The following is a 25,273-nucleotide window of genomic DNA, read 5'->3' as shown; positions in this document are numbered from 1 at the left end:
GTGGCCTGTAGGGTTGTAGGTCTTGGGGGGCTATATGCCTTATCACTCTGTACTGCTCATTCTCTTTTGGTCACAAGAAACAGAAATCCACAGGATCCGGCTGTAGCAAAAGGGCAAGAGTGGGGCAGGCCCTGGGAAGGCCTGGTCCAGAAGTTAAGGCTGTCCACTCCAGGCCCTGCCCACTCCCTATCAGTCTGGGTTCTGTGGTCACTCATCCCCCCTGAACACGTGGGTTTTACTTCTCTCTCCTGGAAGACCCATGTGCTGGGCCTGCCCATGCCTGTGGTGTTCCCACAGATCCCTAACACAGCCCTACCTCTGGCCTCCAGAACCGGAGGATGAGTTCTCGGTAGCTAAGAGGGGCCTCTCATTACCCAGTTGTGGTCGTTTGTCCATGCTTGAGGTGCATCAGGGTGGTCAAGAGCCAGGACTGTGAATAACCATAGATATGGAGGTGAAATTCTCAGAGAAAGAGCTGCTGTGGGTGGAGCAGACCCTGACATGCATTTCCTGTCATTTAACAGGAATTTGTGACCACTAAGTTTTTAACCCTTAGGAGTGTTTTCTCTCCACCCACCTGTCTTTAAAATAGGGGCTGCTTTTGTTTTGTGTCTTTGTTTTTCAAAATTCCTTTGTGACTATTTATTTTATTTTCAGAAAAGGGCAAAAGAAAAAAGTTAACTACTCGGTTTGGATGACCAGGCTGAATGACCAGCTGGGTCATTTCCCCAGCTTCCATTGGGAATGGACTCTCTGGGCTCTCAGCCACCTGGAAAATTCTTCCTGGGGACTTGGGCTACCCAAAGGCCACCTTGCTTTTGGTGGGTTTGTGGATTGAGGAAGAAACCAACTGAGACCAGGTGCTCTGGCCCACAGGGCTCTGCTCCCAGCATCCTGGGGCCAGCAATGGGCTCTTGGCTCTTTACACCTTTGCTCCTCCTGGGCACCCTCCTTGGGAAAGGGGATGAATAATAGCACCACTAAGTGGGTTTATTCCGAGTGTTAAAAGACATGAATAAATGCAAAATATCCAGAGAAATATTTGACACAAAATGAATGCTAGATGAAAACAATAATAATGAATAAAAGTCCAAGGCCAAATGCTATTCAAGAAAATGTTTCTCCTTAACCAAAAGATTCTTTTATGGGTGTGAGTCCTGATGAAGCCTTTATTGTTATAGACAATAAGGTGCAAATGTTGAAGAGCCTGGACAGGATGAAATCAGAAACACAAAACCCAAAGAGGTGGTAGTGTTACTGTTTAAAACACGATGCTTGACGATCATGTGAGGGCATTAATGTCACTTGGCAAGGAGGAGCCACTTGGCTGGGAAGAGTAAGGGATGTTGCTTTTGAGTTTTCCTCCTGGGTTCAGAGTTAAGCCTTTTAAAAATGCTATCAAAACACCCCTTACTACTATTGTGTGAAGTCTACGCTCCTCAGGAGGAAATATCTCAATTCACTTCATGCTGTTGAACAGCTGAGATAAGACAGCAGTGTGCTTGGCCATTGGGGCAATGTCTGTAAGTGCCAGTTGGACCTTTGCTGTCCTCAAAGGACTTGAGGTGTGTTGGAAAGAGGGAGTAGGAGTTTTTTTTTTTAATAATTTTTTTTTGTGTGTGTGTGATGGTACTGGGGATTAAACCCAGGCAGCACTTTACAATGAGCTACACCCCTAGCCCCTTTTAGTTTTTAAGACAGGGTCTCCCTACACCTCCTAGGCTGACCTTAAACTTGTGATCATCCTGCATCAGCTTCCTGAATCCTGGGATCACAGGTAAGTGCCACTGTGCTGGTGACCTACTTTTAATCCCAGTTAAATTATGTCACCGTACAATTGGGATACTTTGCTTTTCTTAATGGGTTTGCATTGTGAGAGCTGGGATCTGGGAAGCTTGTGCCGACTCCTGGGATATTGCTGGTTGTGGGGTAAGGGAAGCTGCTCCAGGCATCTGGTAGGGGCTGTCACTCTCAGGAGCTGACTGGCCTTTCCCTGGAGGTGGTTCTCAAACTTTGGCGGTTATCAGGATTGCTAGTGCAATGCTATGACATGGATTCCTGGACTCTATCCAGATGCACTGATTCTGTGGCTAGAGACCAGTCACTTGTACTTTTAATTACCCCTGTGAATCCGATATGGCTGGGCTGTGGACCACCTTGTGAGAGTCACTGCCATCTACAGGGCATGTGGCAGCTAGGAATTGGCTTTTCCTTTCATTTAGTTCTTCCTCTTCTTATTCCTTAAAAGAGGCTGTTAAATCAGTTAAGGAAAAATGTTTATATATTACTCAGTAATATGTTTGCCCACTCTAATGACTATATAAGTTTAATACAGATGCCTCTTGAAAAACAATTGTTTTGCCAGGTGTGGTGGCACATGCTTGTAATCCCAGCTATTCAAGAGGCTGAGGCTGAGGCAGGAGGATTGTAAATTTGGGGCCAGTCTCAGTAATTTAGTGACATATTGTCTCAAAATAAAAAAGGTTGGGGATGTAGCTCAGAGGTCAATCTGCAGTACACAAAAAAGAAAAAAAAAAAAGTCTTGATGTTTAGTTCTCAGTCATTAACAGAAATAAGAGGAGTCATGAGTATGTAGCCCAAGAAAGGAAAATACTTTTTCTATAGAAACATTAGATTCACTAAAATACAGAAGGGACCAGTATAAGGCCTCTACTGATAGGTCAGGGATTGCCCTCATTCAGGGAAATTTCCAGAAGTCAGGCCCCTTGTCCCTAGCCAGGTGTTAGTTCTGGCTGCTGTAACAAAATACTGTAGAGGGATTGAAAATAACAGGAATTTCCTCCTCACAGAGGAGGAAAAGTTCAAAATAAGGTGCTGCATGGTTATTCTGGTGAGGCTGTGCCTGGCTTGCAGATGCAACCTCTAAAGGGCAACAAATCCCTTTCCTGAGTGCACGACCCTTCTGACCTAATTACTACCAATGGCCCCAAATCCAAATATTATAGCATTGTGTGGTGATCTGGATTTCAGCATGTGAATTTTGGAGGGACACAGACATTGGGTCTGTGACACCAGGCATCCCTTGGTTCAGTGGTGCTTGCATTTCTGGTACCTCCTGTGGATGGTCAAGTTCTTTCAGTGCTTGCCTGTCTTTGGGCTTCACCCAGCTTTGCAGTGGAGGCCCTCACAGTCTGAGGTGGCATGGCTAAGGAGTGCAGGGTGTGGGTGACACAGCAAGGCTGCTCCCTTGGGGCAGCAAGTGAGACAGCCCAGCATGGGGGGAGAGCATTGAAAAGCATTCTAAATCTTTACAAAAGAATCATAAAGGGATGTCAATGGGGAAATCCATCCCTAACCCCCAGCAATACCTGTGCACATCTTCTCTGCCCCACTCGCCTCCCTGATCTCCAGTGGCGTGGCAGTTATCTCCAATCTCTGATCCAAACTATCAAAGCAGCTAAACCATCTCTCTTATGACCTGTTTTACAGTCTTCTGAAGTCTGCCCTTTCTCATATAAGCCCTCAGGATTCAGAAGCAAGCAGGGGAGGCAGCCTCTATATTAGAAGGCCCCTTCACCTATTTTGGTGACTCATTCAGGAAACTTTTTGGGATTATTTTATACCAAGTTTAGAGGCTGCCTTATGTAGTTTGGTAGATGTAACATCAAAAATGACCAAAGTAGCTACAATCTATATTTTATAAATAGAATTAAGAGTTGAATTATCCCAAATGGTACATTCAACTAACATGTATTAAACTTATACTTTGCCTAGTGTTATCCTTGTATAAATCAGTTTTTCATTAACTATAACAAAATAACAGATGCTGGTTACTTAAAGAGGATTATTTAGCTCATAGGTTTGGAGGTTAAAAGTCCAAGATCAGAAGCTCCCATTGGTCCTGCCTCTGATGATGGCCTTATGGTGGTGGCACCATGGTGAGAGTATAGGCATTTGTTACTGTGCCTGGCTGATTAGTATTTCTTTTATTCAGAAGTGATACTTTAAGTTCTTTCCATATTTAAATATTTTACCTTTTTGTGAGAATCCTTCACATACATGAGGTTTCAACTATCTTTCTGACATTGCAGAAATGTTAGATTTTCCATTTGTCTTTTATTCTTGTTCATGTTTTCCTTTTTCTGTACAGGAACTTTAAGTTCAGAGATGCTCAAATTTATCAGTGTTTCCCTTCACAATTTCTGGGTTCTGTGATTAGGATTGTGAAAATACATACTGCGTTTTTCTTCTAGATCTCTGTGTCATTTTTGGGAGGGGGAAGGAAAGAGGGAGTGCAAACCTTTTATTGAAGTATAATGTACATATAGAATTGTCCAAATCGTGTCCAATTTAATCAGCATTCACAAAGTGAATGCATCCCAGATTCTAACCCAGAAACCCTCTCGACATGCCTTCTTCAAGGCCTCTGCGATGTGAGGACTCATGGAGGAAACAGCTTTATGATTTCCCACATGGTAAGCTGATTGTCCTAACACTATTTATTGAACAATCCATTTTTTCCTCAGGGGTTAGATATGTCTGTTTGCTTATGTTCACAATGACCTGGTCTATTTCTAGCTCGCTGTTCTAGGCCACTAATCTGGTTTTGACACAGTCATGTTCTTTTTATTACTCTAACATTTATAGTACAATTTAAAAACTGGTTGTTGGTATCTGCCTTCTTGCTCTTTTTGCTCAGATATGCATTTGAATCATGGTTATATTCTGTCTTCTGTTTGCCCAAATCCCATTTAGATTTTAAGTGTTGATTCTTTAGATGTAGCAGTTTAGGAAATTTGGCCTTTTTTCTCTAATGTTGTCTACCAAGCTAAAAATAACATTTGTCTACTTGTTCAATTTTGCTTTCCTGCCCCTTGCTGGGGTTATTGTTTTCTTCAGAGCCTGTGTATCTTAAGTTTATTCCTAGGCATTGTTCATGTCTTTTTGTTGTTATTTCAATGAAAAATATAATCTACTCAAAATACCTATTTAAAATTTTTTTTTCCCTATTGACTTTTAAACAGGCAGCTTATTGGACTACTTCTGAATGGTTTCTCAGTTGAGTCTCCTGCTCTCATGTTTTTAATTATACCTCTTTGTGATTTCAATCCTGGCCCCCATGCTCTCTTCTTCTAGGCAGCAGTTCAATGGGCTTCCATTTCCAGCCAGTCTCCTAAAGGGGTTCCCTCTCCTCCCACTGTCTCTCCTCTATTCTTCCTTCCTGCATCCTACAGCCATCCCTGCCCCATCAAAATGATTCTTGGTAAGGTCTCTGGTGACCTCTGCGACTCTAAATCCAAAGGTCACTTTAATCACTTATCTCACTCAACCTCTCACCCAGGAGGAGGCCTCTGCTCCCATCACCTTGCCCTCTGGTGGGCTTACTCCTTCTGCTGTGGAGCTTCTCATTCTGCTGGATGCATGTCCGTCTCTATTATTTCTTTGTTGGAGATTTCTTATTGCTCCATATTTCCTGCACTTATGTGATATTATAATTTTTATGACTTTGATACCAACTCCATGCTCACAGCACTTCAGTTTCTCTCTACAGACTAGGCCTTGCTTCTGAGCTCAATTCATCCATCTCCCTTCTTGCCATTTCCACTTGGATGTTCACAAGCATCTTAAATCCATCCCATCTGAATTAAATACTGCATTCTTCTCAAATCCCCCTTTCCAGTTTCCACCAGAGAATAGCATTTCTGTTCAGCCTGGGAGTCGTCCTCCTCTATTCCCTTCTCTCTCATCTACATAGCCAATCCCCAAACCATGAGGATTAATTTCCTAACTCACCTGAATCACTTATCTCATCCCCTTTTCTGACTTCTGCACACTCTGGTTCAAATCACCATCCGTTTTCACTGGACTGCTAAAATGGCGTCCTGAGTGGTCACTTTCAACTTATTTCCCCTCAGAGTTTATACTACTCTTGTGCATATAGCTTTTATCTCTTCCTCTTCATTAAGACAAAAGTCCTCAACATGGCTTACAGGACTCTGCCTAGGAGACCTGTCTTATTCAGCACAGGCTGCCATAACATGCCCAGTCTACATGGCTTCAACAGTTATTTCTTTTTTTTTTTTATTGTTGTTCAAAACATTACATAGTTCTTGATATATCATACTTCACACTTTGATTCAAGTGGGTTATGAACTCCCATTTTTACCCCGTATACAGATTGCAGAATCACATCAGTTACACTTCCACTGATTTACATATTGCCATACTCGTGTCTGTTGTATTCTGCTGCCTTTCCTATCCTCTACTATCCCCCCTCCCCTCCCCTCCCCTCCCCTCCCCTCCCCTCCCCTCTTCTCTCTCTACCCCTTCTACTGTAATTCATTTCTCCCTCTTGTATTATTTTTCCCTTTCCCCTCACTTCCTCTTGTATGAGGGTCTCCTTCCATTTTCATGCAATTTCCCTTCTCTCTCCCTTTCCCTCCCACCTCTCATCTCTGTTTAATGTTAATCTTCTTCTCATGCTCTTCCTCCCTACTCTGTTCTTAGTTACTCTCCTTATATCAAAAAGACATTTGGCATTTGTTTTTTAGGGATTGGCTAGCTTCACTTAACATAATCTGCTCTAGTGCCATCCATTTCCCTGCAAATTCCATGATTTTGTCATTTTTAAGTGATGAGTAATATTCCATGGTGTATAAATGCCACATTTTTTTTTATCCATTCATCTATTGAAGGGCATCTGGGTTGGTTCCACAGTCTAGCTATTGTGAATTGTGCTGCTATGAACATCGATGTGGCAGTATCCCTGTAGCATGCTCTTTTAAGGTCTTCAGGGAATAGTCCGACAAGGGCAATAGCTGGGTCAAATGGTGGTTCCATTCCCAGCTTTCCCAGGAATCTCCATACCGCTTTCCAAATTGGCCGCACGAATTTGCAGTCCCACCAGCAATGTACAAGTGTACCCTTTTCTCCACATCCTCTCCAGCACTTGTTGTTGTTTGACTTCATAATGGCTGCCAATCTTACTGGAGTGAGATGGTATCTTAGGGTGGTTTTGATTTGCATTTCTCTGACTGCTAGAGATGGTGAGCATTTTTTCATGTATTTGTTGATTGATTGTATGTCCTCCTCTGAGAAGTGTCTGTTCAGGTCCTTGGCCCATTTGTTGATTGGGTTATTTGTTATCTTATTGTCTAATTTTTTGAGTTCTTTGTATACTCTGGATATTAGGGCTCTATCTGAAGTGTGAGGAGTAAAGATTTGTTCCCAGGATGTAGGCTCCCTATTTACCTCTCTTATTGTTTCTTTTGCTGAGAAAAAACTTTTTAGTTTGAGTAAGTCCCATTTGTTGATTCTAGTTATTAACTCTTGTGCTATGGGTGTCCTATTGAGGAATTTGGAGCCCGACCCCTCAGTATGTAGATCGTAGTCAACTTTTTCTTCTATCAGATGCCGTGTCTCTGATTTAATATCAAGCTCCTTGATCCATTTTGAGTTAACTTTTGTGCATGGCGAGAGAAAGGGATTCAGTTTCATTTTGTTGCATATGGATTTCCAGTTTTCCCAGCACCATTTGTTGAAGATGCTATCCTTCCTCCATTTCATGCTTTTAGCCCCTTTATCAAATATAAGATAGTTGTAGTTTTGTGGATTGTTTCTGTGTCCTCTGTTCTGTACCATTGGTCCACCCGCCTGTTTTGGTACCAGTACCATGCTGTTTTTGTTACTATTGCTCTGTAGTATAGTTTGAAGTCTGGTATTGTTATACCACCTGATTCACACTTCCTGCTTAGCATTGTTTTTGCTATTCTGGGTCTTTTATTTTTCCATATGAATTTCATGATTGCTTTCTCTATTTCTACAAGAAATGCCATTGGGATTTTGATTGGCATTGCATTAAACCTATAGAGAACTTTTGGTAATATCGCCATTTTGATGATGTTAGTTCTGCCTATCCATGAACAGGGTATATTTTTCCATCTTCTAAGATCTTATTCTATTTCTCTCTTTATGGTTCTGTAGTTTTCATTGTATAAGTCTTTCACCTCTTTTGTTAGGTTGATTCCCAAGTATTTTATTTTTTTTGAGGATATTGTGAATTGAGTGGTTGTCCTCATTTCCATTTCAGAAGATTTGTTGCTGATATACAGGAATGCCTTTGATTTATGCATGTTGATTTTATATCCTGCCACTTTGCTGAATTCATTTATTAGCTCTAATAGTTTCTTTTTAGACCCTTTTGGGTCTGCTAGGTATAGAATCATGTCATCTGCAAATAGTGATAATTTAAGTTCTTCTTTCCTATTTTTATGCCTTTAATTTCTTTTATCTAATTGCTCTGGCCAGTGTTTCGAGAACTATGTTGAACAGAAGTGGTGAGAGAGGGCATCCCTATCTTGTTCCAGATTTTAGAGGGAATGCCTTCAATTTTTCTCCATTCAGAATGATGCTAGCCTGAGGCTTAGCATAAATTGCTTTTACAATGTTGAGGTATGTTCCTGTTATCCCTAGTTTTTTTAGAGTTTTGAACATAAAGGGATGCTGTACTTTGTTGAATGCTTTTTCTGCATCTATCGAGATGATCATATGGTTCTTATTTTTAAGTCTATTGATGTGGTGAATAACATTTATTGATTTCCGTATATTGAACTAGCCTGGAATCCCAGGGATGAATCCTACTTGATCATGGTGCACATTTTTTTTATATGTTTTTGAATCCGATTCGCCAGAATTTTATTGAGGATTTTTGCATCTAGATTCATTAGAGATATTGGTCTGTAGTTTTCTTTCTTTGAAGTGTCTTTGTCTGGTTTAGGAATCAGGGTGATGTTGGCCTCATAGAATGAATTTGGAAGTTCTCCCTCTTTTTCTATTTCCTGAAATAGCTTGAAAAGTATTGGTATTAGTTCTTCTTTAAAGGTTTTGTAAAACTCTGCTGTATACCCATCCGGTCCTGGGCTTTTCTTAGTTGGTAGTCTTTTGATGGTTTCTTCTATTTCCTCAATTGATATTGGTCTGTTTAGGTTGTCTATATCCTCCTGACTCAATCTGGGTAGATCATATGACTTAAGAAATTCATCAATGCCTTCACTATCTTCTATTTTATTGGAGTATAAGGATTCAAAATAATTTCTGATTATCTTCTGTATTTCTGAAGTGTCTGTTGTGATATTGCCTTTTTCATCCCGTATGCTAGTAATTTGAGTTCTCTCTCTTCTTCTCTTCGTTAGCATGGCTAAGGGTATGTGATTTTATTTATTTTTTCAAAGAACCAACTTTGAGTTTTGTCAATTTTTTCAATTGTTTCTTTTGTTTCGATTTCATTAATTTCAGCTCTGATTTTAATTATTTCTTGCCTTCTACTTCTTTTGCTGTTGTTTTGCTCTTCTTTTTCTAGATTTTGAGATGAAGTATGAGATCATTTATTTGTTGGTTTTTTTCTTTTTTTAAGGAATGAACTCCAAGCAATGAATTTTCCTCTTAGAACTGCTTTCAATGTGTCCCATAGATTCCGATATGTTGTGTCTGTGTTTTCATTTATCTCTAAGAATTTTTTAATTTCCTCCTTGATGTCTTCTATAACCCATTGATCATTCAGTAACCTATTGTTCATTCTCCAAGTGATGCATGATTTTTCCTTCCTTCTTTTATCATTGATTTTCAGTTTCATTCCATTATGATCAGATAAGATGCATGGTATTATCTTTACTCCTTTATATTGTCTAAGAGTTGCCCTGTGACATAATGTATGATCTATTTTTGAGAAGGATCCATGTGCTGCTGAGAAAAAAGTGTAACTGCTTGATGTTGGGTGGTATATTCTATATATGTCAATTAAGTCTAGGTTATTAATTGTGTTATTGAGTTCTGTAGTTTCCTTTTTCAACTTTTGTTTGGAAGATCTGTCCAGTGGTGAAAGAGGTGTGTTGAAGTCTCCCATGATTATTGTATGGTGGTTTATTAGACTCTTGAACTTGAGAAGAGTTTGCTTGATGAACATAGCTGAACCATTGTTTGGGGCATATGTATTTAAGATTGTTATGTCTTGTTGGTGTATGGTTCCCTTGAGCAATATATAGTGTCCCTCTTTACCCCTTTTGATTAACTTTGGCTTGAAATCTATTTTATTTGATATGAGTATGGACACTCCTGCTTGTCTCCGAAGTCCATATGCGTGATATGATTTTTCTCAACCTTTCACTTTCAGTCTATATATGTCTTTTCCTATCAAACACATCTCCTGTAGGCAGCATATTGTTGGGTCTTGTTTTGTGATCCATTCTACTAGCCTGTGTCTCTTAATTGGTGAGTTTAAGCCATTAACATTTAGGGTTATTATTGAGATATGGGTTGTTCTTCCAGCCATATTTGTTTATTTATGTTACTAAACATGGTTTGTTTTCCTCTTTGATTATTTTTCCTCCCTTTACTGTCCTACCTCCCACTGTTGGTTTTCATTGTTATTTTCCATTTCCTCTTCCTGTAATGTTTTGCTGAGGATGTTTTGAAGAGATGGTTTTCTAGCTGCAAATTCTTTTAACTTTTGTTTATCGTAGAAGGTTTTAATTTCATCTTCCATCCTGAAGCTTAATTTTGCTGGATACACGATTCTTGGTTGGAACCCATTTTCTTTCAGTGTTTGAAATATGTCATTCCAGGATCTTCTAGCTTTCAGAGTCTGTGTTGAAAGATCAGCTGTTATCCTGATTGGTTTACCCCTAAATGTAATCTGCTTCCTTTCTCTTGTAGCTTTTAAAATTCTCTCCTTATTCTGTATGTTGGGCATCTTCATTATAATGTGTCTAGGTGTGGATCTCTTATGATTTTGCACATTCAGCGTCCTGTAGGCTTCTAGGATTTGGGATTCTGTCTCATTCTTCAAGTCTGGGAAGTTTTCTCGTATTATTTCATTGAATAGGTTGCTCATTCCTTTGGTTTAAACCTCTATACCTTCCTGTATCCCAAGTTTGGTCTCTTTATGTTATCCCATATTTCTTGGATGTTCTGCTCATGGTTTCTTAACAGTCTTGCTGAGCTGTTTATGTTCTTTTCGAGTTGAAATACTTTGTCTTCATTGTCTGATGTTCTATCTTCTAAGTGTTCTACTTTTTTTTTTTTTTTTAGTGAGAGAGGAGAGAGAGAGAGAGAATTTTTTTTTTTAATATTTTTTAGTTCTCGGCAGACACAACATCTTTGTTGGTATGTGGTGCTGAGGATTGAACCCGGGCCGCACGCATGCCAGGCGAGCGCGCCACCGCTTGAGCCACATCCCCAGCCCCTAAGTGTTCTACTCTGCTGGTAGTATTCTCAATTGAGTTTTTAAGTTGATTTATTGCTTCCTGCATTTCTAGGATTTCTGTTTGTTTGTTTTTTTATAACCTCTATCTCCCTGTATAGTTGATCTTTTGCTTCTTGGATTTGTTTATGTAATTCATTGTCGAAGGGATCTTTCATTGTCTGATTTTGCTGTCTAATGTCTTCCTTGAGACTCCAGATCATCTGAAGCATGTATATCCTGAATTCTTTATCTAACATTCCATCTGCTGCAGCTATTACCTCTTCTAAAGTTGAGTTGACCTGCATTGCTTGTGGTCCTTTCTTTCCTTGTCTTTTCATACTGCTCGCGTTTCTTTCTGCTTGGTGAAACTGTTTTTTTTTTTTTAAATTTCCCCCCTATATATTTATATTGCTCTTGTATGGTTGAAAAGTCTCTCTTGCAGGGGCGGGCGGCGGCTGTGCTCCTCCTCCAATTGGGGTGATCTGTCTACCACGCTGACGGGCCACTGGGTCTGTTCTGCCGTTCGGTTGCAGGTCTGCCTACCTTGCAGGCACGGGTGGCGGCTCTGCTCTGCCCCTACTCCAATTGGGGTGTCGTGAGTACCACGCTGGCAGGCCGCTGGGCCTGATCCGCCGGTCAGTCATAGGTCTGCCTACCTTGCAGGCGCAGGCGGCGGCTCTGCTCTGCCCCTCCTCCAATTGGTGTGAAGTGTCTACCATGCCCGCAGACCGCTCGGCCTGTTCTGCTGGTCGGTCGCAGGTCTGCCTACCTTGTGGGCGTGGGCGGCGGCTCTGCTCGGCCCCTACTCCAGTTGAGGTGACGTGATACCATGCCGGCGGGTTGCTGGGCCTTTTCCGGGCACAGGCGGCAGCTCTGCTCTGCCCCTCTGGCTTGATGACAAAGTGAGACAGACTCAGGTGTATGTGACTCACTTTCTTTACCAGGAGACCAACTAACAGTTATTTCTTACAGTTCCAGAGAAGCTGGAGGGCTGAGGTCAGGGTGCCAGGAGGGTTGGTACGGGTGAGGGGTCTCTTCCTGGCTTGCAGGTGGCCTTCTCTTGCTATGCCTTCACATGGTGGAGAAAGAACTCTGGTGCATCTTGAACTCCTTCTAAGTGCACTCATCTCATCAAGACTGACCCATCAGGAGTCCATTTAAACCTAATGACTTCTCAAAGGCCCTGCCTTCAAACATCACATTGGCAGTTAGGCTGCTGTGAATGAATTACTAAGCATTTGGTCCCACAACTATGCACGAAGGCTCTGAGTCCTAAAATTGACAGTGTGTTTATTGGGGGGAGCTGGGGAGCCTGCAAAGCTGCAGACTGCCTTGTTCTTGCACAGCCCATTTTCTATAGGGCAGTGAGGTTAAATCTTAACCATGGCATAACATTGAAAATAACCAACTTGTTTGCTAGTACTAAGAAAACATTTGTCCCGGTGACAAAACAGGATATGTTCTCATAAAATGCCAGGAAACATGCACCTAAAGTACGGCAGGTGGCCCTTATTTTTCTCATTTATCAGGGTCATTGTGCCCCACAAGAATTGGCCTAGAGTGAGGAGTTATTGCTGTCTGGCTCTGTCAGCCTTCCAGCCTCTTTGGCTTCCGCTAATAAATGGGAATTGTGTTTGGATTCTTTGGGGTGTTCTCTCCATGACTTCAGGAGATCCTAACATTAGGGCTTCAACAAACAAATGTAGGTGAGGGCACACTCAGTCCACAACAGGCACCCATCTGGACTCTTTCTCCCTATTTACTTACCTCTAAAAATTCTGGCTCTTGTAGTTTATCTAACGTACCCAGCTGTCTCCATACTTGCTGTCCTCTCACCCTGGAAGCCTTTCCCCACCTCATACTTTCCAGTAGCTATTATTCCTTACCCACTAGGGAAACCTTCCCTGACACCCCAGTTTAAGTCTGGCTTCCCTGGTATGAGCTCTTAGGGCATCTTAAGCTTTCCCTTCGTATCACTTATCAGATTATAATTGCCTATTTATTTGTCAGGGTATTTAAGATCTCTCCTAGTGGACTTGAATCCCCACCAGGGCTTGGATGTGTGCATAATTTGCTAGTTTTTGAATTCTGAGTTCCCACTGCAGTGCCTGGCATATAGTGGACACTCAGTATGTTGGGAATAATTATTTTTGTATATAAAACAACAATTAATTTTGATATCAGTTCATATCTCATTACTTTGTTGAAATCTCATGAGTTTGGGTTCTCAATGGAATAATTACTCTTGTAAAGTTGACTGGTGAGCTCTTGGAAGGGAGGGTTAATGCAAGAGGGAACAGGAGTGGCCAGGAGATTCCTGAGACCATCATGCAGGGGAGGACTTCTACTCCTATAGTGCTTTTTATTTTAGAGAAATGTTTCATTTGTTGATCTCTTTTTTTTTTGTCTGTAAGTTTTGAATCAATACGCTTGCATGATATAGTGATTGATCTTCTGTGTTTATTTGCTAGATTCCAGGGTCATTGTTAAGACATGAGGCTGGGCTGAGGGTATAGTTTAGCAGTAGAATGCTTGCCTAGCTCATATGAGTTCCTAGGTTCCACCTCCAGCACTGGGGTGACCCGGGGTGGGTTGGGGAGGACATGAGGGTGGTTTTCTTTTTCTGAACTTTATTCCTTGGAAGTTTGAAAGAACTCCTCTATAAAAGGTTGAATCCTGCACTGTTGAGGATGTAGTTCTATAGGCATTATGAGAAACATGCTCACCTGTCCAAACCTAAAAGGGACCAAAAGGCACAAGCTTCAGCAAAAAGTGAGGCTTTATTTTAATAATGGTCTTGCGAGATCAGGTGCTTGGAGGTCAGGGACACACAGATTGGGTACAACCTTTAGAGTGCAAGATTCCTCCTCAAGTTCCTTGTTGCTGAGTACTATGGGCTGCACAATACCATGTCGCCTTGGCTTTACTGTTGCCTTTAGTTGGAGTGCTTCCTTTGTTCTCTTGTGGTGGGGAAGTCCCCTTGGAGTGCTTGCCCTTTGGCAGGTACACAGTTTATCTAACCTATGCTCCTTCTCACCTCCAGTGCATCAAGGGGCTGTGAATTTTTACACTCAGGGGTTAACTGCTTATTAACTTTCATTCTGCTCTGCCCTGCAGCTGTCTTACATTCCAAGACATTTTACATTTAAAGTTCAATGCTGTATTTTGAAAATGGACCACTGGACTCTCTATTTCTCATTCTCTCTACTTTTTTCCTCCTGTTTATTTTATTTTGATACTGGGGATTGAATCCAAAGGGTGCTTACCCACTAAGCCACATCCCTAGCCCTTTCCTGTATTTTTTTTAGCCCTTTTTTGTATTTTTGAGTATATTTCAGAAAAAGTTTTATTGAACATTGACTTCATTCAAATTTATCAAGACTGGGGGAGTATTATCTTATGGCTATTTTCATTTCATTAGTGATTATTAACATTCTTAATTCCATGATTTTTTTATACCTTTATTTTTATGTGGCACTGAGAATGGAATCCAGTGCCTCACGCATGCCAGGTGAGAACTCTACCACTGAGCCCCAGCCCTTAATTCTATGCTTTTAACTTTTCATAGTTAGCTTTTTTTCTAAAATAGTTCTTTGATCGATTTGTCGACTCTTTTTCCTAATTTGAGTTTTGTCTTTATTATACCAGGGTTTGTCAGATTAGCTTTTTTAATTTATTGAATTAGAAGTATAGCTAACTTTTTTCTCATTTTATAGTGATGATTTATAATCCTTCAAAAATTTTTTTCTGAATAAAAAGTATACCTGTAAAGTTTTAAATACAGAAATGTGTTACCAGAAAGGAAAAATTCCCATAAAGCCATCATCAGAAATAACCACTGCTTATAGTTTAGGGCATGTTCTTCCTGGTGCTTTTCTATGCATATATGATTTCTCTCTAGGTGTAACGTTTGTATATATGCAATGTTTAATTTATATCTGAATATAAACACACAATGGATCATAAATATATTTACTTTCATGAGTACATGCATATTTATCTGTATATCGTCACCTGCAGAGGCTTGAAATTGAATTGAAGTCTCTAGAGAGAGCAGAGGAGGATTCTCAGGTGGGTCTCCAGTGACCCCAGAGTAGGCAAAGAATCCTGAGGATGGAGTCTTGCCCTCTGCTGCATCACAGATGTGGACACAGATATGGCTCTGTGTGGACACACACCTCCATGTTGCAACTACAGTGGCCTTATCTTTTCATTTAGTTCATGTGTATCAACCTCATTTTTTAAAAAGTAGGTCATAGATTTCCATTTGCATGGATGTGTCTTGATTAGATAGCCATTGACTTGTTGATGAATAAATTGTTTTAATTTTTTCTGCTATTTACAAACAGGATACCGAATGTTCTGCACAGAATACCTTTGTACACATGCCACTATTCTAATCATTTTATTTATTTTGGTGTCTGGGATTGAACCCAGCGGCATTAACCACCGAGCCACATCCTCTGCCCATTTTATTTTTTGAGACAGGACCTCAGTAAGTTGCCCAGGGTCTTGCAAAGTTGCTGAGGCTGGCCTTGAATTTGTTATCCTCTTACCTCCAAGTCTCCTGAGTTGCTGGGATTACAGGTGTGCACTACTGTGCCTGGCTATTCTAATCATTTTAACATGAGCTCTTATGTTCCAGACATATAAAATGGCCACAGGATTAGTCACTGGGATTATAGGCATTTGTCCAGTTTCTATTTTTTAATTTAAATACTACTTGATATAAATTATTATGAATTCCCTCCCCCAATCTTCCTATTTCCCCTGCCTGTGGTAAAACGCATTTTCTATGTACTTGATTTCTTTTCGAGATACCACACATAAGTGAGGTTGTGCAGTATTTGTCTTTTTGTGCCTGGTTTATTTCACTTAACATAATGTCCTTCTAATTTGCTTCCGTCCTGTTGCAAATGGCAGGAGATTCTTCATGAAGTCTGAATAATACTCATGGTATCTTTCTACCAGAATTTCTTTATCCACTCAGCTGTTAATGGACACTTCAACAATGTTTTGGCTATTATGAATAATGCTGCTGGGAATATGGGAGTAGAAATTTGGGTATATGCCTAGCAGAGGGATTTCTGTAACAGATGACAGTTTTCTATTTTTAATATCTTTGGGAACCTCTGTATTGTCTTTCAGGCTGGATGTACCAATCTACATTCCCAAAAAGAAGGGTTTCCTTTCTCTGTCCTCACCAATACTACTTGTATTTGATTGATATTAGCCATCCTAATAGTGGTGAAACATCCCTGTGGCTTTGTTTTGCATTTCCCTGATGATCAGTGAGCACCCTTGTATACACCTCTTGGAAAATGTCTATTTAAGTCTATATATAAACACATTCACATACCACCATCCCCACTCCTCTTCCTTATCACCAGAAAGATAGTAAGCTTTTAAGCCTTTTTCAATCTGGTAGACAATAAATTATATCTTGTCTCTATTTGCATTTGTTCATTACTAGTAAGGTTGAACATCTTTCACTTAATATCCATATATATTTTTTAAAAAACTTGCTTGTGTGATTTGCTATTTTTCTATAGACTGGACATTTTGGTATACTAGATATTTGTCTGCCCTTTGATTTTATTATCAAAATATTTTGACATACAAATATTTCAATTTACCAATTTTCTCTTATGGTGTGTTTTGTGTCATGCTTAAATGGTCTTTGTTGCTCATTCTTCCAAAGTTTCTGAAAATATTTATAAAACACTGAAAGCTCAACAACTTTCAATGTTTCATCCAAAACATTAAGTTCTTTGATATAGTCACAACTAATTTATGCATAGGCCTGAGGTAAGGATCTAACTTTCAAAACAATGCTTAGTTGGTTGTTCTCGGGCCATTAATCATCCTTTCTTGGGGGCCACCTCTTAGGTGACTTAATATGCCTGATACAGTGAAACCAGATTTCCATAGATTCTTGGATGTCTTGTGATTCATTGCTTTATTGATCTATTCTGGCACCAACACTATACTGCTAATGATTGCAATTTTATGTTTAATGCCTCTTAGGCTAATAATCTCCCAGGCTTCCCCACACCCATGGGTTTAAGTTTTCTTGATTTGTCTTACATATTTTTCCTTTCATGTTAATTTCAGAATCTCTTCCCCACCCCCCAATTTACTCCAAAATCTGACAGGATTTTGTTAAAATTATAGAAAATTGAGTTATATTTTTATAAGACTCCCTCTAAGAACTAAAGATTTATGTACTTATAATTTTCATGTTTCTTACATATTCCTTGGTATGTTTATTCCTGAATATTTTGTTCATGTTAATTGTGTTCTACAAATTAAATGTTATTTCCATTCCATTCCATTAAACATATTGAGGATTGAACCCTGGGGCGCTCTACCACTGAGTTACATCCCCAGCCCTTTTTATTTTGAGATAGGGTCTACCAATTGCCCAGGCTGGCCTTTAAAGATCAAACCTTCTGCCTTAGCTTCCCAAGTAGCTGAGAATACAGGCATGCACACCATGCCTGGTGCCCCATTTTTATAATCAGATATTAAGTTCTTGCTTTCAAATAATAGAAACTGACTTTGGTTAGGCAGAATTTATTGAATATCAAATAATAACTCAATATAGAGTTGTCAGAGTCTTTTTTTATGAAGCATAGCCCTATATCCTTCTGGGGAAGCCAAAAAGATTAGGCAGTTCCTCACTGGTGCTGGCTGAAAAAACAGTTGTATGACCTGAACTCAACCCATCATGGTCTTATACTTTAGAATTCATTCTGGTTGTGGTAAAAATCTTGGCATCCAATATTACAAGTGGCAACAGTGACACTATAGCAGGTAGTAGGGCAGAATATAGATACATGCCCTATCGTGGCAGGATTTGGTCACGTTTCAGACTTGCCTGGCATTTCTTGGTTTGTATTCTTTTACTTCTAGCAGCATACACAAAACACAAACTCCTCTTTGGGGAAAGCTAAATTTGGAAAATAAAATCAGAGGCCAGTATCTATCATTTGCTATGTCAATTCCAAATGAGGTTAATATCGTGGGCTCTGTTTGCCTAAGTAGAATTATTTACTGTTTGGAAGCAGCAGGCCTACTACATACAACATTTGGGTTCCCAAACTGGGTATCTTAAGGGATTCTAGTAACACAAGGCGACTTGTCAGAGATGTGTATGTGACTTAGGGCAATAGTTACTGATACTTGTCACAATATAGATTCATCTGTAAAGAGAGGTTGGACTAGACCAGCTAGTTTCTAGGTCTTTGAAAATTGCAGTCTTTTCACTCTAAAGAGACTTGCTTTTTCTTAATTACTTCCCTTAAAATTTAGCTGACAACTATCAAGTGCTTGGCTATTTGCCACTGTTGAACAGAGTCCTGGAGAAATTGCAGTATGCTCTCATACTCAGTTGAGCAGAGATTTATTCTTACTGTGGAAATATGGACACAAATAGCAAGTTATACTTATTATGTGATGCATTATGAATGCAGGCAAGATGCACTAGTAATCTTTTCAGAGACTCAGATTACATCTTCTGAAATACTTTGTTTCATCCTGTTGGAATGAAGTGGGGAGCTAGGCATAGCGGCATACACGTATAATACCAGTGACTTGAGAGGATCTCAACTTTGAGGCCAGCCTCAGCAAATTGGTGAGATCCTGCCTCAAAATAAGCACCCCTGGGTCAAATCCCCAGTGCCTTCGACCCTATCAAAAAATCTGAAGGGGGAAATTGAACATTTTGGTAGTGAAGGTATAGCATGAAGTAACGTCAGAAGTTAACTTGAATTGGTATGAGAGGAGGTAGAAGAGCAGGCAGATGTGATGTCTTCCACACACAGTGATATATTCTCTAGGATGCCTGACAGGTGGGTGCAAAGAGACGTCTAAGCTGGCCAGTGCATATTTAATACTAGTCATACAAAAATGCCCACACCAGCTTGGCATCAGAGATGCATGACTTATCCTTATTTTACCTATGATATTGTAAAGTTAGGGATAATGAGCTTTCTCTTGTGACTTGTAGGTTCTTATGAGTGCATCATTCTTGGGAGCCCTGTGTCTCTTCTCATCTGTCTGTGTTGTATGTGCCATTTCTGCATTCACTCTTCCCATTGAGACCAAGGGACGAGCCCTGCAGGTAAGTGATACTGGTCTTCTCAGTTGCCATGTTTTGAACTTGGTATGTGGGTCTCCTTCTTTGAAGTAGGTATGGCTTATTGTAAAACAATATTTAGGCCAGGTGTAGAGGCATATGCCTGTAATCCCCTCTACTGACTTAGGAGGCTGAGGCAGAAGGATCCTAAGTTTAATGCCAGCCTCAGCAATTCAGCAAAGCCCTGTCTCAAATAATAAAAGGGCTGGGGATGTACCTCAGTGGTATAGCACATATGGTTTCAATCCTCAGCACCAACACACAAAAAGTTTAGAATCCAGTAGAAAAACTGAGTCTTTAGTCTTTCTCACATACAGTTTTGAGCAGCACTGAAGTCCAAGTAACAAATAATTCACTTAAAACCTTTTTCTCTAAAAGCTGTAGTTTGATTATCAGAGACTAAGATGAGTGACAGTTGTTGAGGCTGGAACATTCTACCTTTCCCACTTTTCTGTGTGGATTGAAGCATTGCTGCAGAACTAAAGGTGGCCAGAGGAGCTGGCTCCCCAGGATTACATGCTCCTTACACATTGGTCCAGCCTCCTTCTCCCTTGTACCTGAGGTTAGAGTGAAGCCAAAAGCTTTAGTGCAGCACTAGTTGCCATCACTACCAACAACCAGCAGACACTGCTCAAATGAAAAAGGGATGCCCTAAAGTACAAGGCAGGCTGCAGGAGAGATGGTCTTCCTAGCCTTCATGCTGATCTCAAAAGTCCATGTGGTAGTTCTTATGTTTTCTTGCCTTAAAGCTTGTTGCTCCTATTGCTGGTATGCAAGGTTATGTGTGTGTGGGGGAGGGGGAGAATAGTTGGGGTTACTGGTTACACTGAGCTGCTGCCTCTGAGACTGTAGCATGAGGCTCATGCTGCTGAATGTGATTTGCTCCCTCTCTCCTGTCGTATTCAAAATATTCTGAAGAGGGAAAAAGAGTTAAGCTGTAGAAAAGGTTTATATTCTTGGTGCAAAAAAAGTGCTTTTGTCTGAGTAGAGCCAAGAAGGGCACCATTGAATACAGAAACACAGGCTTATACCAGTCTTGAAGTCTTCCCCCTAGCTCAAGGTAATATGCCTTTTAATCACTGATTAGGTGACCTATCATATATAATCATGAACTTAGGGTTTAGGTTCCTTCCTTGGAATGATGACCCATCACTGAATGCCCCAGACTGAATTAGATGACTCATATGCCTCCTTTTAATGGTAAATAAAAAGATTATCACATCCTTTACATAATGAGTAAACAAGGAAGTTGAGTAACATGTGTAAAGGAACACACTAGTATTTAACTGAGGCTAGAAAGTACAGGTGCTAATCTTGTGCTATTTTTCCATTCCTTTCCAATTTTTCATGTAGTGTTTTATATAAATATGAAACCTAGTTTAACATTTATTTTGCCTAATGGATTTTCAGTTCAAGTCATATCCATCTACAAAACACTAGTTCATTTTCTGTTGACTTGGACTTGTTTTTAGTACTGTGGTGAAATAATTTTGCATCTGTTTACAACTTTTTAATATTATTTTCTTAGAATTTTAATATGGCAATTCAATTCATGTTTGAGCACAAAGCCCTACCTGTGGGCAAATCCTGTGTGCACACATACCCACATCCCTCAGTGTTCTGAGCATTTACCATATAAAGTTTCTAGAAATGTTTACAAGAATATGCCAAAATTTTTAACTTCCTTTCAACACATACAGGTAGCATCCCAGGAATTGACCAGATAAGCCAAACTAACTAGTTTAAAAGAACTAGTTAGTTTGGCTTATCCTAAGAAACCCACTTAACCCCCCCCCCAAACAAAAAACAACAAAAAAGACACTTCCCGCCCCCCCCCCCCCCACACACACACACAATGAGTGCAGTGGTGCATGCCTGTAATCCCAGCTACAAGGCAAGATAGGAGGATTGCAAGTTTGGGATCAACCTGAACAACTAAGCAAAACTTGGTCTCAGAAAGAAAAGACGGTCTTGGGGTATAGCTCCATTAGAGTACCTTGGGTATATTCCCCAGTGATACCCAAAGAACCCAGTAAACAAAACAACACAATTTTTCTAAGTAATGTCTATATTTTACTAAAATAATTATAAAGCTAGTATTGCATTTCCAGGTACACAAAGGTAAATCCTGGATCTTAATTCCTTAGAAATTGTATTAAAGAGATTTCTATTATTAGTTTCCAGTGTTAGTTGAGTATTAATAGAATGCCTGTTAAAGTGTATTATTGATCTATTAAATCTTTTTTTTCCCCCAGCAAATTAAATGAGACCTGCAAATCTACATCTACCAGAGGAGCACAGTGTATTTTATCTTCACAGATCTGTGGCACATTTCTTAAAAACTTGGTTTAATTTCTGTATGCTAGTCAATAATGAACTGATTATGTATCTAAGAACATAAGGCACCCATGGGAATACAGCTGGCAACTGTATACTCATCTCCTCCTTGGGAGACAATATATAAAACTTTTACAAAATATACCTAAGATTGGAAAGTATATGAATGGGAGAGGTTAAAGATGTCTTTTCTTCCCTGATATCAAGAATACAAAATCTTAGAACACATACTTGGTATTTTCCCATACAGGTTATAGCTAAAGTTGGACAAAATCTTGTACTTAGGACAAGAACTGGGCTGATATCATTAAATCTTTCAAAACCACTAGAATAGTCATTAAGTTCAAATTAATATTAGCATCAATTATGGCCTTCCTAGTCTATTCACAAATTATGCTTAAATTAGTGGCTTGTATACAATTACATGCCATCCCTATTTCTACTCATTTATTTTAATGGGGAGAATCTTTGATTCTCATAATGATAATAAAAATGAAAGTATATAGCCAGTTTTCTGACATATAATCAATCACTCACCTGCTTGTGGAGAGACTGATACACACGAGACATCATAGTTTTGAAGCCAGAATTAAAAACAGGTAGTCAGTATAGATACATAAATTGGGCCAAGTTGAGAAAAACAGCAAACCGGTTTGGGTCCAAAAGGTTGAAGACTCCGCTGTGGGAGATTGAAATGTTAAGTGTCCCAAATACCTGCCCAATACTGCCTTCCTAAAGAATTGTTAATAAAGCAACCCCTGAGCAGAAGGGAGCTGCTAATTAATTCACCTGGGCCCCCCTTCCTGCCCAGATCACTTCTCCCTGGCCCCTTCAGCCCACCTGTTTCCCACCTCTTGGCTTTCCTACCTGCATCTCCCAGTCATATACAGGATGAAGGGAAGTGAACAAGATAAGGGAGAAGAACATAAAAGAACAAAGAAACTTTATGTATAAAAGGGATGGGTCTTCCACATCCCATGGATTCTAGTTTTTGGGTCCCCTTCTTCCTCAGGGAAGAAGTCTGTTCTATCCTTTAAATAAAGCTGCTTGCTTTCTACTTTCTGCTTGCCTCGGGTGCTTCTCTCCTGTTACACTTCAGCCCGATAACTGGAGGTATCAGTTTGGCACACCACATTCTTTTAGGACAGGCATGCTGCAGAAAGAACACCTAGTCTTTCACATTTACATTTTATATTTTATCAGTGTTCAGGTTTGTTGTAGAAGCCCACTGAAGTTGGGGAACCCAAGGCTGGCTTACCCCCATTTCATAATAGAAAAAAAAAATTAGCTGTAATGGCAAGTATTGTGGCATTAGCAAACTACATTTATGAAAGATTTCCAATTCTCCTTAAAGAGTGAAAATAATTCCTATTTGAACAATAGCCATGAGTGGCTTAAAATCGATACATCGATTTGTCCCTTAGTATGCTTGGGGGATAGGTTCCTGGACCCTTTAAAGATGCCAAACTTCCCCAGATGCTCGAGTCCTTGATTGGAATGGCAATTTGCATATAACCAATGTATGTGCTCCCATATGCTTTAACCATCTCTATAGATTATCATTTCCTGCACAGCATTTATATTACATTAGTAAGTCTGCATACATGTAGGACAGACTTTTTCCAATATTTTTGATCTGTAATTAGTCAAATTCTTGGATGCAGAATCCATGCTATGGTGGGCTGTCTATATTTTAGGCTTTGTGAGTACCTGTGAACTCCATCACAAGTCTAAAATATTCTTAGCTTTCAGATTGTGGAAAAACGAAAGCAGGGTATACGCTGAATTTGGCCAACAGGCAACCACTCATTTTAAGGTCTAGCTATTATAGAATTTTAGGTGAAATATATTTGTTGCAAACATGTCTTGGCTATACTTGTAGAGTTAAAAATTTAACTGAAAATCCCCAAGCTGAAGTTAGCAGCAATTTAAAACTAAAAGCAAAGGATGGCAGTGATCGAAAACCAGTCAAACAATGACGAAGCTTATGCTCAAGTGTCTTCCTAAGGATTTCAGAACTCTCAGTATCTCTGAGGCTCTTTAGGCTTAAGGAAATTGTTATTAGCTCTATCTAAGCCCCAGGCTCCTAAGACAGAACCAAATTAGCCTATATAGAAAATTCTATTCACATAATTTTAATTGAATACCTAATTTAACAAATCCTTAAATCTTGTAAATTGCTTAGTATTAGTTGTCATTAGAAATGGAAGTCAACAAATTTCAAGTCACTAACTTTACTTGTAAGGACTTTGATCATTTTGCTTTATATAAATAGAAACCAAATATGAATCTGTTTTGGGGCTGGGGATGTGGTTCAAGCAGTAGTGCGCTCGCCTGGCATGCGAGGGGCGCTGGGTTCCATCCTCAGCACCACATAAAAATAAAGATGTTGTGTCCACCAAAAACTAAAAAATAAATATAAAAAAATATGAATCTGTTTTATATAGAGAACCTGACTTCCTTTAAACTCTTTAAAGCATACTCTTTAATGGCAAAAACTCCTGTAATATGAATGCCAAATTCTTTATTTTGGACCTTTTGTATGTTGGGCTTTTAAAACATACTGTCATTAGTTAATGCCTAAAAAGATCAAATTAAGATAACCAGCATCACTGTCAAAGTCTGTTACCTGGAACACACTCATTTTCTTTGGGGAAAGAAACTTTTCAGGTCAGTATATTCTCATTCCAAGGGTAAGAAGTGTGCTCTGCTGGTTGATCTGTTTATTCTGACCTTCCTCCCCAAACAATTGGGCTTTATCATTTGCAATAGAAGAACTCTAGACTGGATTTTCTACTTCAGTTGTCTTGGATTAACAGTATGAGATTCGGGGGCAAGAAGTTCCTATTCCCCAGTTCCCTGACACAGAAGAATATGGTAAAACAGATTTCCTTCCATGCTGTATTTGAAAATGTGCTAAGATTGAATTGTGTTCATTTGTGACTGCCAAGAAAGAACTTTTGGACAAAAATTGGGATTTTTTTTTAAAATTAGGATTTAAAAAACTAATTTTAGGACTGGGGATATGCCTCATTGGTAGAATGCTTGTCTAGCATGCAAGAGGCCCTGGGTTGGATTCCCCAGCATCACACCACAGAAATAGAAAAAAACCTTAGAATCAAATAGAAGGTTGTTCCCAAAGTAATGGTATGTCACTAGTTGGCCAGGTAAGTAGGTGGAGACCAATAAACATATATATCAAAGCCAATCTATAAGTCACAGGACTGGAAATACTAGGGAGCTTTATCATAGCAGACAAACATCTGAAAAATAGGAATTGATATGCCAAATATCCCCTAGCCATAGTTAATTGTAACTCCTTAAGGAAACATTATTATTTCAAAACCAAGTCATAGCTTTTTTCCCCTTTCCCTTCCAGGTATAATTCAGTGATACAGCCTTGCTGGATTGAACCCAGCAAGACTGTATCACTGAATTATACCCCCGGCCCTTTAAAAAATTATTTTGAGACAGGGTTTCTTTTAGTTACTGGTGCTGAACTCCAACTTGTGATCTAATCCTCCTGCCTTAGCTTTCAGAGTCACTGGGATTAAAGGTGTATGCCACTAGGCCCAGCCATGGATATCAAAAGGCAG

The 25,273-nt window shown here is 39.7% G+C and overlaps 1 protein-coding gene across 1 annotated transcript in view; it reads left to right on the top strand.

Moving 5' to 3' along the window:
* Positions 1–22,739, top strand: part of Svopl (SVOP like) — a 58,940-nt gene extending 36,201 nt beyond the window's left edge. Inside the window, exons 14-15 of the mRNA XM_021731119.3 lie at positions 19,212–19,325; positions 21,596–22,739. Coding sequence (XP_021586794.3) covers positions 19,212–19,325; positions 21,596–21,607 — 126 coding nt within the window. The 3' untranslated portion in view covers positions 21,608–22,739. The remainder of the gene's footprint in view (positions 1–19,211; positions 19,326–21,595) is intronic.
* The last annotated feature ends 2,534 nt before the right edge of the window (positions 22,740–25,273 follow it).

The sequence above is a fragment of the Ictidomys tridecemlineatus genome, chromosome 2 (genome assembly GCF_052094955.1).
Source record: "Ictidomys tridecemlineatus isolate mIctTri1 chromosome 2, mIctTri1.hap1, whole genome shotgun sequence".
NCBI classification, from domain to species: domain Eukaryota; kingdom Metazoa; phylum Chordata; class Mammalia; order Rodentia; family Sciuridae; genus Ictidomys; species Ictidomys tridecemlineatus.
The sequence above is the reverse complement of the archived record's forward strand: the minus strand, read 5'-3'. Positions and strand labels throughout refer to the sequence as shown.